Here is an 18,475-nt window from a genome sequence, read left to right as displayed (position 1 = left end):
CGGGACTCGAGGCCCGAATGAAGATGAGACCGGGGATGTCAAATGGCTGCCGGACAATTTCTTCATTTTCCCTTTTTTACGACACATGCGTGCGATATACGACAATGAAATGGCCCGAAGGGGAACGTAGGCGGCCGCGAAAGAGCCTGCGCGAGAGAAAGGTCGACGAACGTTGTAAAGTATCATTCGTCATGGTGTCGTATTCGATTTACCGCGATCAGTTTCGCGATCTGTCGGGTCGTGAGCGAGTTTACGGTTCCGCGAGAAATTGGAACGTTAAGGAAAAATGTAATGTGTACTCACATACGACGTCGATCTTCCAGGACTTCTCGACGAAGAGTCCGGTCACGTTTGGATTCTCCGCTCGGCAGGTGATAGATTTCCCATGATCCTCCACACCCGGCTCGAACTCCACCGTGCTGACGGTTCGATTTTCGGATCTCTCCTCCTGCAAACCGTCCAGGAAATTTCAGTGAAATTATCGTTTTTATCTATCACGCCGATTTGTTCGCTATGTATAGTAAATCGCGCGGAAACCGCGACGACGTGTGTTCGGTGAAGTGTCACGCGACGGTAGGTGAACGAATTAACAGAATAATACCATTTCCGAATAATATATACTAAAATTTAATCGTTTTCAATCTCGCTTAAGTATTAAATAATAAAAAAAATATATGTAAAAAGTTTTTTATTTGTCAACATAAGCAGTGAATTGAAACGATTAAAGCCAGGGCACGTATATGAGAAAGCTCATTGGGGAAGACGACGTGGAAGTGAATTAGCACGCGCGTCCGTAGTATGTGCGCGCTTTCGCTCAGACGAAAGTCCTAGTTGCCGCCAACTGCTATATTCTATTAAGGAACTAGGTATGCCGGCTGAGTCGAGCTTCGATCTCTTGAAAACGCGTTTCGTAGTTCGCAATCTCTCACGACGAAAAGTCATTCAAATCTCGCACGACGACGTGACGTGGAAGCGAGTGCGCCGACACAGATGAAGCGCTTCGATCGGTGACATTAACGGATTAATATTTCGTTAAAATTAACACTGCAACGTCGAGCACAAAAAGTAACAATTTAATATGAAACACTGTACTTAGAAATTGAAATATAAAATAGTGTATATACCTGAAACCTTATAAAAAATCGTTTACACTGGACAGAATTTATTAAAAAAATATTTTTCGAGAAACCTTCGAGTATCTGACTTTTCTAATATAACCACCAACTTATTGCAGTCATTACTTCTGTGCTAATATTAATTTTCTGCCCGGGGAATCCGAATGTATGTACATTTGCATTCAATTCGTTACCTCGCTCTTATCAAACTCGTCTCCTGAATCTCTGTTACTTGTGTTAGCCCACTCAAGTTTACAACGGTTAGGTTTCACAAAACCCCACACGGGAGGAAATCGCCATCCTGGCTCTTAATTGTCACTCGCTTCGTGCTTTAATCATTATGCTAATCACATAACTACTATATAGGCCAAATTTCGCAACTCCATGAATACGTAATGCCGCCAGGAATGTCGATAAATGCTCATTATTGCTTTACAACTCTTCTCTTTGTCTCACGCGTATCTCTATATTATCCGTCTTTACGTCTTAGCCGGTTCATATCTTAATTCTTTACGACGTTACATTATGCAGTAATATATTACAATTATTAATAATAATGGGAATATATATTTTGCATAACGTGCCTTTAATCTTCGCGTTATCTCGCACGTTTAATTTCATCGTCATTTCAATTTTATAATCACATTTCTAATAAATTGTCTTCTTTTTTTATTTAAATGATAAGTTAAATATATAAAAATAGAAAGGAGATTTTTAACTTATTTTTAACATTTTCGATCACGGCGAATAAAATATAAAATTAAACGCGGAGCAAAAAGAGATACGTTAAATAAGTAATTTATTATAAAGTTAAATAATTTATTGTAATTATGTATTTTATTAGAATAGACGACGGAAATGAAAGGGATTGCGATACGCGCGGCTTGGAATGCGCTCTACGTTTCGCATCCGGCGGGAAAAATAAAGCTGGGCGGAAAAAGCGAGATGGACAAGTACAATTTTTAAAAAATAATAATCCCGCGGCGAGAGAGAACGTTCCGAAGCATTCTTGCACGGTATAATTCCGTGGCTCAAGATGGCGAGGGAGGGCGAAATGGGGAAAAAAGGACGAGAAAAATCTGATTCGACGCGCCGCTCGCCATGGTTAATTTCGGTTATATTAGGTTCCACAGGGGCGGGCTGTAAGCAACCATGGTAACATCTGTCGGGAATTCGTCCTCGCCGTCTCTCGGACGCTCGAAAAAGCACCGAGACCCCGCCGACGTGGCGAGAATTTTTCCTAACCGGCGCAAATTCCGATCAGGGACTCCGCTTATTTCTCATTTACCGAGGAAAAGTGAGAGCTACCTGCCTCGCGCATAAACCAGACTGCTAACTGTTCTTAATTTTATTTATTTACTTATTTATTTTTAAACGATAGAGATTTATATAAATAAAAAAGAAAAAAAAAAAAAAGAAGAGAGAAAATTTAAATATACTTTGACGAAAGTAAAATGGCAATACCGAATCGTTATACATAAACAGCAGTTCTAAGTTTCCATTTCTTGCACAATTGTTGCTAACGGCGTCTAATTTGAAACGTACGCGAGGCACGCGGCAATCGTTTGCACGGCTAATCAGTGAATATAACGGAGTTTTCGCCCGCTCCGGGAATACGGTTCGGAGCTCCCGATATGCGGAGACGCCAAAACGTCGTTAAGCATTGCGGTCGGGGTTCGTTAATGAACTACGTGAAATTAATTAGGGCCGCCCGTCAACGGAGACAACGCCGATTCCAAAGTGCAACGCGTCGGCGTGTACGCGGGCCAACGCGCGCGGAAGTTACAGCTCTGATTCCAGATTATCGATAATGCCAGGCCCCCCCAGGGCCATGCGTATCCAACTATCACAATTCGAGTCGTCCCGGCGCTGGCTAGTGAAGTTCTATTGAACGTTCGACGTGACCGAGGTATTCCTATCCGGCTCCAAACGTGAGCGCGACGAACTTTGGAACGTTTCGTGCATCAAGAAAGTCGAACGATTATTGTCCCCCCTCCCATACTCGCAAGATATTTTCGAACAGCTATTCTTGAACCTAAGTCTAGACGAAAAAAATTTAAGAATAAAAATTAAGTTTTAATCACACATATATAATGCTGATATAAAACTCAAACTATCGTTTAATAATAATTGGATTAAATTGATTTAATCATCGTCGCTTTTAATTTGACATTTCTGATATTAATTATGCCGAGTCAATTACCGGAATGACATATTTAAATAGTTTTGCATAATTATATATTTTATTATTAAAATACCAAAGAACGTTCATTTAACATTTTATTATAATTTTCTTTAAAGTTTTGCTCAAATGAAATGTTATATGCACAAAATGCTCGATATTTTTATTATACGTCTTATAAATGAGATGGTATAAGTTGAGATGAATAGATTGACCTATATTCTACAACATTTCATATTCTACGTGTCAATAGAATCGACACTGTGCATATAATGCCGTAACTTTACGGATTAGAAAATTCGAGGCGATGCGACCCAATATTTTAAATACAACACCGCGGAAAGTTTCGCTTTTAATTATCAAAGCCGATTAATAATTATTGTTTAACGTAACGACGACCTAGCGCCGGTTTGCGAAGGCGGCTTAATTTTCATAATTACGCGTGACACATCTATTTCATCGATTTGGCATTTCATTCATTAGGCTGTGATTAATAAATGGCGAACCCTTGGGGAGCGGGCTCCTTGCCCGCGCTTCGTTCGGATGTAGTTTAGCAGACACTCCAGGAAGCCAGGCAGTAATGTGCTCCTGACGATACATACATTATCGGATAATGTCGAATATTCCCATCGGCCCGGACGCGGATTTTCGCACTGTGCGTCCGCTCTCGTAACGACCGCGTCTAGCGGAAAGGGCTTTTAGTATAGTAACATTTTGACAAGTATTATGCAACTCGCAGTTACAACACCGAGGAGAGTTTCTGGTATCACCGCTTCAAGGATCAATATTTCTTCTCCCTCGAAGGGAGGAGAGAAAAGGAAAAAGGGCACGGAAACGTCGACTAGGATATTATTAATTATTTACGGACTGTACCAACAACTTTTAAACACGCCTATTTTTATGTCATTTTTTTCAAAACCATTGTTAAGACCGTCTTACGATAAAATATCGCAATACGAAGGTAAATAAATTCAAAATAAAAAAAAAGGCTTTAAGTACGCGTTGCCGCGACGGAGCGATAATATTCCAGATTTGTTTCGATATTTATAGCGTCGTTATTATGCAACATGCGCGATAGATTAATGCTTCTCGTGGCGCTTAGAGCGTTTGCGTGTTCCCCGCAACTTGCTTCTCGCCGCCATTTGTTTAGCTAAACGCGTCGAATAGACATCGCTCTTCGGTAGTCTCGGCCCGGCGGTTCGCGGAAGAGAGACGTAAATGTAAAGTGGATGTTCGGCCCCGGGATCGGGTGAATCGGTATGGCTTAATTGGCAATTAGCATGCCGCCAATGAAAATATCTGGAGTCGACAGGTGTGGCTGCTTAATTCAATCGACGCGTCTCGAAAGCTCCGATCTCCGCCACTACACCACCATCACCACCACGTACCTCCGTCGACGCTATCGTCGCTTTCAACCTCCCTTTCGACTTGCTTTCAACCAGCTATCACAATCGGATGTGACTTCGAGCTCGAGTCCAATCCGTTTGGGCAGAGCACTAGTTTTTTATTTGTTCCCGGCTCCCTTTCTCTTCCCTTTACCTCTTTCTCCGTTTTCTTCGCTTCTGTCTTTTTGCCCTTATCTCCCGCCTTCCCGTCTTCCTTCTTTATCCCGACCCTTATGACTGCACTCCCCCTCGCGAGAATCTCCCCCAAGAGAAAGATTCACCATTGAGGGGTGCGGTTATCGGTTCTCCGGAGTGTTTCGACCTTTCAACCCAGCATCCCTTCTCGCGTTCGCGCCGTCAGCTCAACGTTTCATTCCTAACAAACTCGAAAGCGGCATGCAATTCTCAAAAGTACCGCTAGAAAATTGACCCGATCCTGCGATATCTCGCGGCCGTCGTATAACGAAATGCATCCTCAAGTGTTATCTAAAGAACCGGGATACGTCACCCGGAGAATTTTTTTTTTTCCTCGAGGATCAACGGTGTCGTTATCAAACTCGAGTGCAAAGTTGATTGGCACGAGGGGAAAAAAAAAATCGCCGCAAACGAGACCGTTTTAATTGTTCCGCGTGGCAAAGAGTTTCGCAAGATTCGTATTCCGACAATATGCTTCTTTTTCGATAAAATTGGTTGATAACTTCTACACCAAATCGTGTTAAAACAACTTAAAACAACGTATATATCAGCAAATAAATTCCGGTTAATCGCGAGCGCGAATCATAGTCGAGGGAAAGTTCGCGCCTTTGGGATTAGCCGGTGTCCTTCAGTGTTTCGCGAAAGTGCCGGAACAAAAATGGAAGTGACGAGCCACGAAGGAGAGCGGCTTTTGTGCCGGGGGACAAAAGACACGGGATATACTCATGGCATAAGCCACGGTAGGGGGATAAGCAGCAGCTACTTCGAGGTCGAGGATCCGCGTAACCCGCTGTTATACTTCTTATTTTTCTTCCTTACCGTTGTGTGCTTCAGCTGTCTTCTCCGACCCTTGTACCAGGTTATCACCGCGGGTGGCCTTGAACCAGTGGTCTCGCACTCCATGTCGTACCGCTTCCCCGCCAAAAGGGACTCGTTGCCTACTCCTTTTCTTCCCGGTCTTCTTATGATCACAGCTAGAGGTTTTACTAAAAAGAAAAACAAAAGATAAACAATTACAAAACGTTTAAAGTTATTATCGTGCCGCGTCACGTCGAAGCAGTGAATTCTTATGTCAAACTTTTTCAGTATTGTTTACTGTTAATAAAATCTGATGAAATATTCCGAGAATACTTTATGGATTAAAATTGATACTAAAAATCGAGGCAGAACGTTGATGAAAATACCCTCAAATTACTGACATTTAATCGAAAGCAATTTCGTCGGTTATTTTAAAAATTTGAAATATTAATTAAATTAATTATTCTACGTGCGGTTTTATTCGGCGTATTACAAAAATTTTCTTAAACGATTCGTTAAAAATATATATTTCTTAATAAAAGCAATTCTTTTCCGAGATATTGTATACGTAATAAATATTTTATAAATTTTATTTTAAATAAATGTAAACTATTTCTAATAATAAGTATGTTCAAACGTAAAAAAAAGCTACCTTTTATTTTTAATGAAAATTACATTTCCTGCTTTAAGAAATTAAGAATGTTTGATAGAAATATAAAAGCCCTCAGCTACGCTCGTGTCAAATGGTTGAAATGGATCTCACGTTAAAATGATATAAAATGATAAATTGGCAACCTGCAGCCACTCTTCATTTCTGGATTAAGCTTCGATATTTCGTATCGGTTGCGCGAGTAGAAATACAATCGCGTAAGTTAAACAAATATTTTCGACGTTTCCCCGAGTAGGCGCATTTAACGAGCATTTATTCGGTAAATATTTTTGCGCAAGGAATGAATGTTTAGTTGTACGTTGCGCGATATCGTTTCACTCGATGATCGAACGTTCGCGCGTCGCCAACTTTTGCAATCATTGTTTCCGATCTATTATTAATAATTTACCCTTTTTTTTTCATCAAGTCTCACGTGTATGCGTGCACGCGTTGAAAAACGGCACCGTCCTAAATATTCGCGCGAGTGACAATGGTCCTGACGGCCAATAAATCCAGGTTTCCAATTCGTTGGTGTCGACTAGATACGAGTCGCTCGTTCGTGAAATATGAAAACTGTGAATAGGGATTTCCATACGCTGTTTGCCGCGCACTTACCCCGATAATAGTGGCACGTATGCGTTATTCATTATCTTTATATTATCGCCCTTATTACCGGCAAATTGTTTACACATTGACGCCACGTTTACATAAACATTGAATATTTATTACTCCATTTGCGTAATTAAATAATTAATTTTAATGACACGCGGTGCTACCATCCGCAGAATTGTTCGATATAAAAATTGAATTTATTCGAGGCAATTATCTATTATTAATGCAAAATTGGTATTTAGATATTTGATAATAATGCTTCCTAAATTTCTAATGACGACTAGACGGCGAGAAATGCAATATAAATTACATTCCAGTAAAGTTCATAATTATTTTACTGAAGCAATGATCTTAGTTCAATAACGTTTGCTTTAAAATTTTAATAAGCTTTTAGTTAAATTATGAGTGCATTGACGTGCCAGTCAATACAGCAATTTCATAATCGACGCGTGCTGCCTTTAAAGCGCTAAACGAGCGCGCTATTTGCTCGAGATACAATCTTCACTTTTTTATTTCACGGCGAGTAAAATAAAGCGACGGAATAAATACGTTTGATGCGCCGGCACTTTGACGGAGCAACGAAAATCAAAGGGCGCTCATCGTTTAGGCTGGATCCCGACTCGGCTCCCTTTTCCTTCATCAGGACTTCCACTCCGGTCGTTTCAATCTGTAATTTTTTTATTTCGCCGCCACGATGGGGCCGCTCATCGATAACCGGCCTGCAATTTCGTTAGTAGCTCCGACGAAAATTCGTGATTTTTGGAGGACCTGATTATTGGACGCGTATCGATCACCGTCTCTTCAGTATATGGTCCTCGATATTCTCCCGTGGAAAAGCGAAATTTCTGCCTCCATAATAAACGTAAAAAGGAGCAAGACCGATGGAATCTTTAGGTGAGCGTCGGTGATGGATCACGGTTTAATCGAATCAAGGGTCGGCGATCGAATCGTCGACCGATAACGATCGGGAGGAAGGGATCGCTAAATCGGCTCGCGCGATACAAAAGATCCCGTCGTGTCGCGGACCGGACGGCGATCGTTGGATAAGGCGCGCGAGATAAGATTCCCCGCTCGCCAATTTTTTTTGGCTTAGCACGAAAATTAGGACCGTCGCCCTGTCTCTATTCTACACCTCGCCCTCAGCTCGCCCTAGGCGGGTTAACGAAGAATTCTAATTTCGTAGGGGCCTAGAGGGTGGTCTTGCTTTTCATGCTTCTTCTTGCTCCTTCTCGAGAGAGGATGAACGAGCCGGGTAGGACCGGAGGGTGGATTTAATATATTTCTCGTCTTATCTCGCCTTATCTTCCCTTAAAGGCGACTCGCCCAGCGGTGAGGGAGCAAAGGATGTTGGCCCACTTTTGGTGTCTCGTAGATTTTATCGTTAATGCGAGACAAGATAGGCTCAGGGGCGAGGCCTCTGATTTGTAGGCCGCGTGATAAGAATTTATATTTCCCATCTTTGCTTTCATTAGTCTTCCGTTTCTTTTTCTCTTTATTTTTTTTATTTTCTTTCTTTTTTTTTTTTAAACATTTAACCGGCAACCCGAGAAAAACGCGAGTTTGTTATGCAAATATTTTACTACGCAAGTGCTTCTCCACGTGGATAAGTCTTAGACGCGAATTGCTCTTTTATTTAAATCATGCGATAGAGACATTCAGAATCACTCACAGTAGAGATCGAGAGAAATCGACGTCTCCTTCGGATCCACCAAGTCCGTGTTGCGCGCCTCGCAGGTAAAATTCGAGCCAAGATCAGAGCGGCTGATGGGCTGCAGCGTTAATCTATCAGCGTTAAAAGTCAAATAGATGTATCAGCTTTGCACATTAAGAGATAATTGTTTAAGGGAAAGATTTTCCCGTGTAATATTACACGCCGTACAAATATTTGCGAGAGACAGTTCATTAAAGAAACTATCGTACCTGTTCTCGATCACATCCCCGGCGTTGTTTTCGTACTCCTCGTCCCTCACTTGGCCGTTTATGAGCCATCTAACCATCGGCTGCGGTTTACCTGTAATGCAAACGAAAACATAATTTTATTTCAGACTTCACAGCGTGTCGTTCGGCGAGATAATCAATTTGGGCGTCGGAGGAGTTTCGCCGGCTCGCATAATTACCGAGAATTAATTACCTTCGGCAAGAATTCTCTGTATGCAGCAGCCGCCCTCGTAACTATCATTTAGAATCGAAAAACGAGCGCGGGATGACGTGGCGATGTGCGCGCTCGCAGGCAAACGCTCGTCGACAAGCGGCGAAGATCGTGTACACGGTGCAACGAGCTCCGCCGGGGCTGCTAAGCGGTAGACGAGCTTTCGAGAACTTTTAAATTAGCCGATACTTCTCCCTTGTCCTCGCGATGCTTTCGGCGTGCCGAACAAAAACTGGAGAGGCTGCAGTCTCGGGGCGTTCGATAACTGCGAGTTATAGGACGTCCGCGCGCACCGACGTGGACGAGGGGCCAATAAATGCGGGTTATATAACGGATCGGAATATGCGGCGCGAACGATCAAAGCGCGATTGAAAAATTAAAAACGAGATTACACGGCCGGCCGGCGGAGCCCCGGCTCTTTCGAGATCGAAATGAAGTGCGCGCGAAAGTAAACGCGGTTATATCGCCCGGTTCGTGCGTCCCTTCGCTACAAAATTATTTTTTCAATTTTTCGCCCACTATTACGTTAAAATGTTTAAGCAATATGTTTTACTTTTGAGGAATAATGGACGAATTATTTTAATGACATTTCAATCGCGTTTTATTTCGTAAAATAATATCTGTTGATGAAAAAGCAGGAAGGGCTGGAGAGAGAGATTTAAGGCGAAAGAGAGAAAGTTAGAGAGAGCGAAAGAGAGAAAAAAAAAAGCGAAAAAATCGATGTCGAAGAATATTAGATTTTTATATTGAGAGTTCATTAAACTTTTTAAACGACAAGAGGTATGTACGTGTGTTGTAATATAGTTATCACTCGGCGATACTGAAATATTAATGATCGTTTTAATACGATGCGTATCCAATTAGACTACCTAAATATATCGGGAGCAAAAGTGCTGATTTGACGCTCGGAAATATCGGTGTTTTACCGCGATATTAGCTTTATCTTTGCGGGCTACGTCGCGCCAATATTTGTGCTATCCAGTCGTGGATGTGGAACACGAACCGACGATGTGATCAAGGGAGAGCCATGTAACGAGAGTAACTGTGGCTTACGGCCGGATACGAACAGAGGTAATTCCTCTTACGGGAGGGAAATAGTGCCGGGGCTCTGCGCAATCTCGCTTCGTTTCATATCTATTGAAAATGTGTATTCGGTCCTCCACTTTCCTCTCGTCTCTCTTTCCCTCTTGCAAATGGATTTTTATAAACAATATATATCATCCGAGTTAACATTATAAAACATTTAAAAATATTTTACAAGTTAATTCTGTCAATTAAAGTAGATTAAAATTTTTATAATCCTTTAAAAATGATTTCGACGATGAATTATGTTAATAATTATTTCAAAGTAAAAACCGTGAAAATAAAATAACGAGATTTATCGAAACTTTGAGCGGTTAAAGTAAAAGTTTCGTTACTTTTGTTTGTGATAAACGCACGTTTCTCGTTAAATCGGCAATATAAAAAAACAAAAAAAACAAAAAAAAAATTGTTGCAAGTACATCGTCTATCACCTACACTTTTAGCGCAAACGGCGGAATGTAGAGGCGGTATTGGTAAAGTGACGGCTGTGAAAGGTTCGAATTTTCGAAACTGTAAAAAATATATTTTATTTTGTTTATAAAAACTGTTATATATATATATTTCCCATTAATCCGTTCACTACCGCCGGGACCGCATATGTCCCAAGAAATATTTTAAAAATTTCAATTAAAATTACAAAATTTTTATCAAGAACAAAAAAAAAAGAGCAAAATAAACAAAGATACGTTTTATCTCGAACCGTATAAATAATATATCAATTTCAAAAAAAACAATCTCGATTTAATAGCAAAATAAATCTATTCCGAAGCGCACTTTACATTTAACGGGAGCGTGTAATTATTTTTATTATTGCTATATTTTTTACATTTCGTGCAAAATTAAATATCACTGCGGGAGACTTTGGTTACGCCCGTAAAGCTGCACGCAGTCAGACAAAATCGCTAGAAACGTGGACGAGAGCGTTGCCTCGAGCACCGGGAGTGCGGGGAAAAATGTGCCATCCAAATGCCATTGTTTCATTGTTATTCACGGTGGCACGCGGCGCCGGAAACGCAATTTAATCAGGTCCGATGCAACATCGACGCGACACTTAAAATTGCAACCTGATCTTCAACCGGGGCAAACACGGGACACATAGCCGACGTGGGAACGGTCTCCCGCTTAGATTAGTTCCATATCATTGTTATTCACGATGCCCGCCAATCCTGATTGCGTTTTAACCGTCTCGTTGCTTCTGATTCTCGTCGTTCTCGGCCCCTTTCGCCCCCTACCTACTCTGTTGCCTTTTCTTATGCGCCGCCGTCTAGCGAACGCCATATTGCCGTTGCTCGAAATTAATTCCATCATGTTTATTAGGTTTTACTTGAATCGCGACGGAAATGTAATAAATTTAAGAGAGAAAAGACTTTCTCTCGCGACTCCGTTTCTTGCATTTAAAAAAGCCTCTCATATTTACGCGAGCGCTTGTATCGATCGTTCTTTAATTTTAATTGACTTCAATCGCGTCGAGACAAAAATTTCAAAGCGCCAGTCTTCGCTGAAAAATTAAATGTTCTAAAGATTTCATTCAAATGCCGATACATCTGATGAAATAATAATCAATGAAATATCATTAAACGTTTTAGAAGAAGAAGCGACTACTTTGAGCGGAAAGCAATTTTATTCATACGATTCGCGCGGCTTCTCCGTTTAAGAAAAGGAGGGAAACAAAAAAGTAACGAGAAGAGGGTAAAAGAAAAAAAAAAAATTAAAAAAAAAGGGACGAACCCGTTCGTTTGTGGAGTGCCGCACGCTTAATTCAACGGTAAGCATTTTTCAGTGAGCAGACGGTGCGTTATAACGACGCGGCGGTCGCGCTTAATTCGTAAGCTCAGCCGCTCGTTTGCATGAGTACTTAGGAATGAGCGAGAGGTCGGTCGACGACTAGCTGTGGTGGTTCAGCCGAAACCGACGACGATCGTGGCAGAGGCAAGATCTCGGGGGCGCCCCAGGCGTTGACTTTAACCACTCGGACTACCTTCAACCCCCCGGAGCGCTAACCCCCCTTCGATACGACGCCGAGGGCGACGCAAGACGACGCGCGCCGCCGTTACTCAGACTCTCGTTTCTCTGGAAGCCGGCGACAACCGGCGCTATCTGCGCTGCGCGGAGCAGCGGAGGGAAGGACACTAAAGTGCGGATTTTAATCCGCAGATACCGGACGATATCTTCCGGGATTAACCGGGTCCGCAAGCGCGCCCGGGTCGGCATCTAACAAGTTTACCGTTGGTTCGAACTCCGCTTAAAGCAAATACCTACTACGTCGGGGACCCGGCGAATCCTCTCGGCACAGACTCCAGTTCCTTTACCCCGGCCAACCTCGTCCCGTCATGATTTAGGGAACTCCTTGTTTGATTAAAACCAATCGTGATACTCGCGCAGCGTCTCCACGACGATCTCGGCACACAGACGTTTCTTTTTCTCGTGAATATAAAGGGGACAGAAATCTTTCGGTTGATGATATGAAGACACCGTTCTGCTCACAGCGATGAATATGAAAATTTCGTAAAGCACGAGGTATTTCGCGAAGGAGCGCGCAAATCGGCGAATGTTTTTCCTGTCGACAAAGAGCGGTAAAAAAAAAAAGTATTACGGAAATATAAAAGCGGCGATACGTAGGAAGATTTTTGCGTCTTCAGTTCGCGGAACCAATAGCTACGGTTATTACGCCTCCAATATCAATATTTTCGTCGTTCCCGTGATATCCGGAGGTTTTATCGACTGTTGCATTATTGAATGTTGGATTTTCCATCGCGCTGGATATTCTCGCGACGTGTAGACATTCCAGCAGCGCGAGCTTGTACAATTATGTCGCTCCGCCGGTCGCGCCGGAGCGGGCGTATTACTACTTAGAGCCGTAAACGGCGGCCGCTCGTCGCTGGCAATAAATTTTATTCGAGATGATTATAAGCCGGAGGGTATTTACGGCGACATTTATGTAGACGTTTATGCGCGACTTTTATACACGATCGGCGGGTTTTTCTTATCGAACCTCCTTCGACTAACTAAAGGGGGAAGAGGAGCCGGGCGTTTCCTAGCGCAAAGTTCCGCGCTTAAATACCGCGCGTATATAGTCGTGCCGTTCCTTATTTCGCATTTGCATCCTTAGCCAGCGAAACCGCCGTTATCTCGTATTTTCATTTATCGCGCCGCTTCTTATTTTCGATTGGAACTTTTCGCGATTTACGAGTTTTCCGAGCTACGTGCTCGGCCCCTCTCCACCTTTCCTTCCTCTCGCTGCGCACGGGAACTGGATTATGTTTTCCGATTCCCCCCACGGAGATGCACTATCATATTCGAATCGTGCCGCCGATCGTTCCCCTGGCCGGCTGGTCGGCCAATATCGATTTCCGCAGTAAAAACTCTCCGCGGTGTCCGACGAATATTTCCTATGGTTTCGTATCGCAAAAAATTTCTCCGCCGATGCTCTCCCTTGTTGGCGGGCGTTCTTATCATCCCCTGGCATTTGATTTCAATACCACGGCGAGCGCAATGAATTTTTACAATCGACCGCGCGGCGCGGATGTACCTCGCGGAAACGTGCCCCTAGCTGAAATTCGACTTTCCGAGACAATAAGCGCCGGGGATATATCAATATCCACGGTTAATATTATTGCGCTAATACCGTGCCGTTTCTGATGGACGTTGTTTATCGGTTCACGTTTCAAGTAAAACATATTATTCCGTATGCACCTCGGTACCGCGGCACACTCTACTAGAACGCGGCAAATATTTAATTATTGTTATAAATTACATTATAATTATCCGCGACTGGCGGATCAATTTAATTCAACGCTTAATTATGCCATTACAGCAATTGCGTCGCTTTTGCGGTAACGAGGCTCGGGAAATTCGCGATGTTCCTCGCACCGAAGGGAGATTAAGGGAAGAATAAATACGTATTCGTTTTATCTCGGGGCTGTGTATTCGATAAACGGGGCGGCGAGCTTTCGGGAAATAGGGAGAGTGTTTCGTGGTGCTATATAGTTGAAAAAAATGTAGAGGACTGCCGAGAGAAGCGTTCGTTTGTTCCACACCAGAAACGCGGACAAACGGAAATGATATCGGGGCATAAACCGGGCGGCTGCTGGACGTCTATTGCAACAATAGCTAAAAACTGACGACCAATCATTACGCGTAATTTGCAGGCATAACAAATAAAAAAATATTCTTTTTTTTTGCGAGTGGTGGCAATTTATTTGCAGCCTCGTATCACGCAATACGCGAATCAATTCCCATCTATGAAGCACATTACTGTAAATATGTCCAAACGACGTCGAAGAAATAAGAAATGTATGTTGTAGCAACCAGAGAAAGTCGTTAACTCTAAGCACGTTTTAGATATAATAAAAATAATATCTGAAAAAAGAAAAAGTCTAACATTTCTACTAGATATCCATAAAATTGCGAGCTTGGTAGCGGAAAACTTATGTCTAATTGCCTTGGTCAGTAATCGCGAAATTTCCCTTTCTGATTCAAATCGAAAATCTAATTCGATATCTCAATTGTCGTCACGTGCTTGTCGCCGGGCTGCTAGAATTAACGGTGATGCGTCATACTCGACAGAGTTTTTCCTCCCGCGGGTCTCGTTGACGGAAAATTATTTTCCCTCAGCTCGCATCTTCCTTCTTTCGACCCGGGATTGACGCGATAGCAAGAACTGCTGGTCGCGTTTTTCATCCTCCGCCCCGCGATAATCGTTTCTTCATCTTCGACGAGCGGTTTTCGAGATGTGACCGGAATATCTTAAGTCGCCCTGGCGAAGTGGAGACGCGAGGCCCTTACCGGGGTTGCACCCTTAAATTCAAGCACCGCTGTCGATCGGTAATCATTCGCGATATGAGAATTTACGGTCCGAGGTGGGTGAGCTCTCCTCGCGTCTGTCCGACGAGCTCGCGGCGCGAAAAAGGACGAAGGACTTCCCTTACGCGTGTAATACATATCTTCTACGACGGTAGGAACCCTCGATTCTTTTCTGGGCACGAAGTCAAGTAATTGGCAATAAATTCCGAGCGCGGGAACAAGTCGTAAAATTTTCTCGCCGGCATTGTCATAAATTATAGATAACGCAGATACGTTCCTCGTGAAGAGAGTCGGGCTCGCTTGTAAATCGCGTGTAACAGAATACTCGGAAGAAATGTACCTAATTGCGGTGGCTCGTGTCGAACTTTCCGATTTATCGCGCACGAAAGGGAAGGGCTCATTTTTTTTATGTTTTTACTTTTTTTTTTTTTTTTTTTTTTTTTTGGTAATTAACTTTCGCGCGATTTGAAAGAGCCACGTTGAAGGAGAGTAAATAATATCTCGCGCGCTAATACCATCCTGATGACGGATACGCTCGCCCGAACGTAGATATTCGCGTGACTTACTCGGCAACTTATTTATACACGCAGCGGCGGCATCGCCGATCGATCTTCGTTTAGACGGCGGAGCAAACTCGAAAATGATGAGCGCGATATTAAATTCCCATTTTTATTACATCAACGTTAACATCGCGCGCCGCTTAATTACGCGGCACATGGCGTTGTTTTTACAAGACGGCGCGGCGCCGAGGACCGAATTACGCTCGGAAAAGAGAAAGAGAAAAAGAGAGAGAGAGAAAGAGAGAGATTCGAGCGACTTTCGTTTTCAAAGCTCGTGTCGCGTACCTCGTTTTATGAAGATTAGATCCGTCCGGGGCGTGTTCTGCACGCGTGTCGCGCAAATCTCGTACAATTTTGTGGCGCGGATAACCGCGCGCTGTAAAAAATAACGAGTCGGTGGAATGGCAATCGCCCCGCGGTTCGGCGCGATTATTGCAGGACTGTCGTTTCCGAAGGCCCGATAGAAATATGGCCCGTCATTATAAAAGAGAAGCGAAAGTAAATGTACGATATCTGTTTTCGGCATTTTGATAACTACGCGAATTACGCACGTTCGCTCGCGCAAAAAAGTCGCCCGCGGAAGCGGAATGTCACGTGTCAGCCTGTCACTTACAACCGAGAACGTCGTCCGATCGTTTTAACAAGCGAGTTTTTAATTTTAAATAAAAACACGATCTCTTCCCGCCTTCCTCTCCCTCGCGCTCTTTCTGTCTGTCGCCGCCACCCGCGCTTTGTTCTCCGACTGGCAAAAGATCGCTTGACATTTAATGCTCGTATTATACTCGTCTCTCGTGCGCTCCATACGTCGCAGTCATGAGTCGGGTGAAAATTCGCCGTGAGATTCAAACGATCAGCAAAACGAAAAAGAAGACGGAGAAAAAATAAAAGGAAAAAAAAGAGAGCGAAGTGTCTCCGCTTGCTCCGCCGGGTGTGATACTTGATCGTGCGCGGGATCGATTTCGCGCTCCTCCTTCGTAAGCGTTATTTACAATTAAATTAAAACGCCGGATTCGCGTCCGGCGGATAGAGTCTTCAGGACCGCGACGGCGAATGTATTGTTAAGGATAAGCCGATCTTCTCGATATTCAATTTATACGCCGCAATGCGTTTGATCGATGCGCGGCGTGAATGCAATTCCCATCGAATCTGCATACGGCAATATTCCGTCGGCTTTGTATATTTCGATATATCTATACACGTACACACCCATATTTTATATATATATATATATAATATATATAATATATATATATATATATATATATATATATATATATATATATATATATCCGGCAAAACGCGGAACTCGACTCGCGATGAACAAGGGCCACCGGATCCGCCGTTATCCATTGCCTGTATTTGGCAACGATGACTAATACGACTGCTCGAGGACAGGGCGATTCTAATAGCGAGATTCATCTCTTCTCGCGGTAACGAAGCCTCCCAATATCCCCCTTCTTTTTGCTCTCCCCTTTCTGCTTCCATTTTTAGCAAAACGAGAAAGATGGACAATATATCGTGATGTATAACGCCGATCACCGACGGGAGGATTTCGATAGGAATTCGCCGTTGATAGATTACATCGGTTCAACATATTTGTGCAATTCCGCGGGAACAAATAGGATTCGACGTCGTTGCAACGAGTAAGTTGTAACAAATGTGCCGGAAGTGATCCAGGAGCAATTGTAAATCGACGCGACTTAATTAATTAAGAGATAATTTAAACGTAATTAAAGCTTCATTCATAATAATTGCGATATAAATGCTGCGATGTAAACGTGACGGTGCAAAATAGTTTTTGATTTTAATTAATTTGTAAATCTAAATTGTTGAGCGTTAACTCGTTGAAATCCTGACATTTTCATAAATCCGGTGTTTATCTGAAAAGTATGTCGCGTTTTGACGAAAACAATTAAATAACGACGAGCGGGAAGGAACGAGAGAGAGAGAAGAGAAAGAGGGAGAGAAAGGGAAAAGAGAGACACGCGACAGCGGTAATGAATATTCAAACGGCAGATGAGACTGCACTCGGCGCGACTCGAGTTTGCCGAATTTCGCCGCGATGCGACTTAAGATCTTCAACGACGCTTCATCCACGGCATATTCCGGACCCGGGAGGGAAACAGAAGGTGTACAGTGCTTAATCACGGCGAGAGCTCGAAGAAACGTCTCCGTGAGACAGAACGACGGGGCATTGAAGACGAGTGGCAACTCGGGGTAAACCCTACGAAGTAGGGACAGGGTTGGAAATAATCTTTTAAGGCGGCCGGAAGAAGTTGCCGCAGTTATAAACAGAAATTTAGATCCAGTTGCTAAAGTAAACAGCGGGGAGCGCCGCTCGGTTGCGCCCTGTCTCCCCGTTTTCATCCCCTTTCCGGCTCCCCCCGTCCCCGCTGGCCCTCGAATCCGCCACGCACCAATCTAGACTACCCCGGCGATACCTCGCGCTCCGCTGCCAGGGGTGAAAGGGAGAGAGAAAACGGTCGGACGGCCTCGCGTTTCACTGAACTTTTCACTTAGCCACACTCGCCGATAAAAAGTTGGCTGATCTAATAACCGGCGACACACCACGACCAGTGACTCCGACCACGATCGAAGTTTCCCCAAACGATTTCGCGGTGAGGTTACCAGGAGCAACAACTCTCAAAAATGCGTCGCGTGTGACCCAGACGGGACCCGGTGGGGAAAAAAGGGGGGGGGGCGATCTCACTTCGCTGTGAGTTTTCAAGCTGGGACGAGGGAGAGTTTTATTCTCGATGATGTCAAAAAAGAAGAAGAAGAAAGAAAAGGGAAAGATAGAGCTCGCGGGGTGGAAATTTGCTGATTTATTCGCGGAAGGTTCCCTCGGAACCACATATATCATCCTTTTCGGCGCGTATATCAAATGTCAGTCGTAAAAAAGAACTTGTCTTAATCTTCAATCACCCATGATTTAAAAGCTGAT

The 18,475-nt window shown here is 43.4% G+C and overlaps 1 protein-coding gene across 1 annotated transcript in view; it reads right to left on the bottom strand.

Moving 5' to 3' along the window:
• LOC139113103 (kin of IRRE-like protein 1) overlaps positions 1-18,475 on the bottom strand; it is a 314,721-nt gene that overhangs the window by 33,319 nt on the left and 262,927 nt on the right. The window contains exons 5-8 of the mRNA XM_070674020.1: positions 8,857-8,947; positions 8,606-8,718; positions 5,697-5,863; positions 304-448 (exon numbers count right to left, since the gene is read on the bottom strand). Of these exons, the coding sequence (XP_070530121.1) occupies positions 304-448; positions 5,697-5,863; positions 8,606-8,718; positions 8,857-8,947 (516 nt within the window). The remainder of the gene's footprint in view (positions 1-303; positions 449-5,696; positions 5,864-8,605; positions 8,719-8,856; positions 8,948-18,475) is intronic.

The sequence above is a fragment of the Cardiocondyla obscurior genome, linkage group LG02, assembly GCF_019399895.1.
Source record: "Cardiocondyla obscurior isolate alpha-2009 linkage group LG02, Cobs3.1, whole genome shotgun sequence".
Lineage (NCBI taxonomy): Eukaryota > Metazoa > Arthropoda > Insecta > Hymenoptera > Formicidae > Cardiocondyla > Cardiocondyla obscurior.
This window is presented reverse-complemented; position numbering and strand designations above follow the sequence as displayed.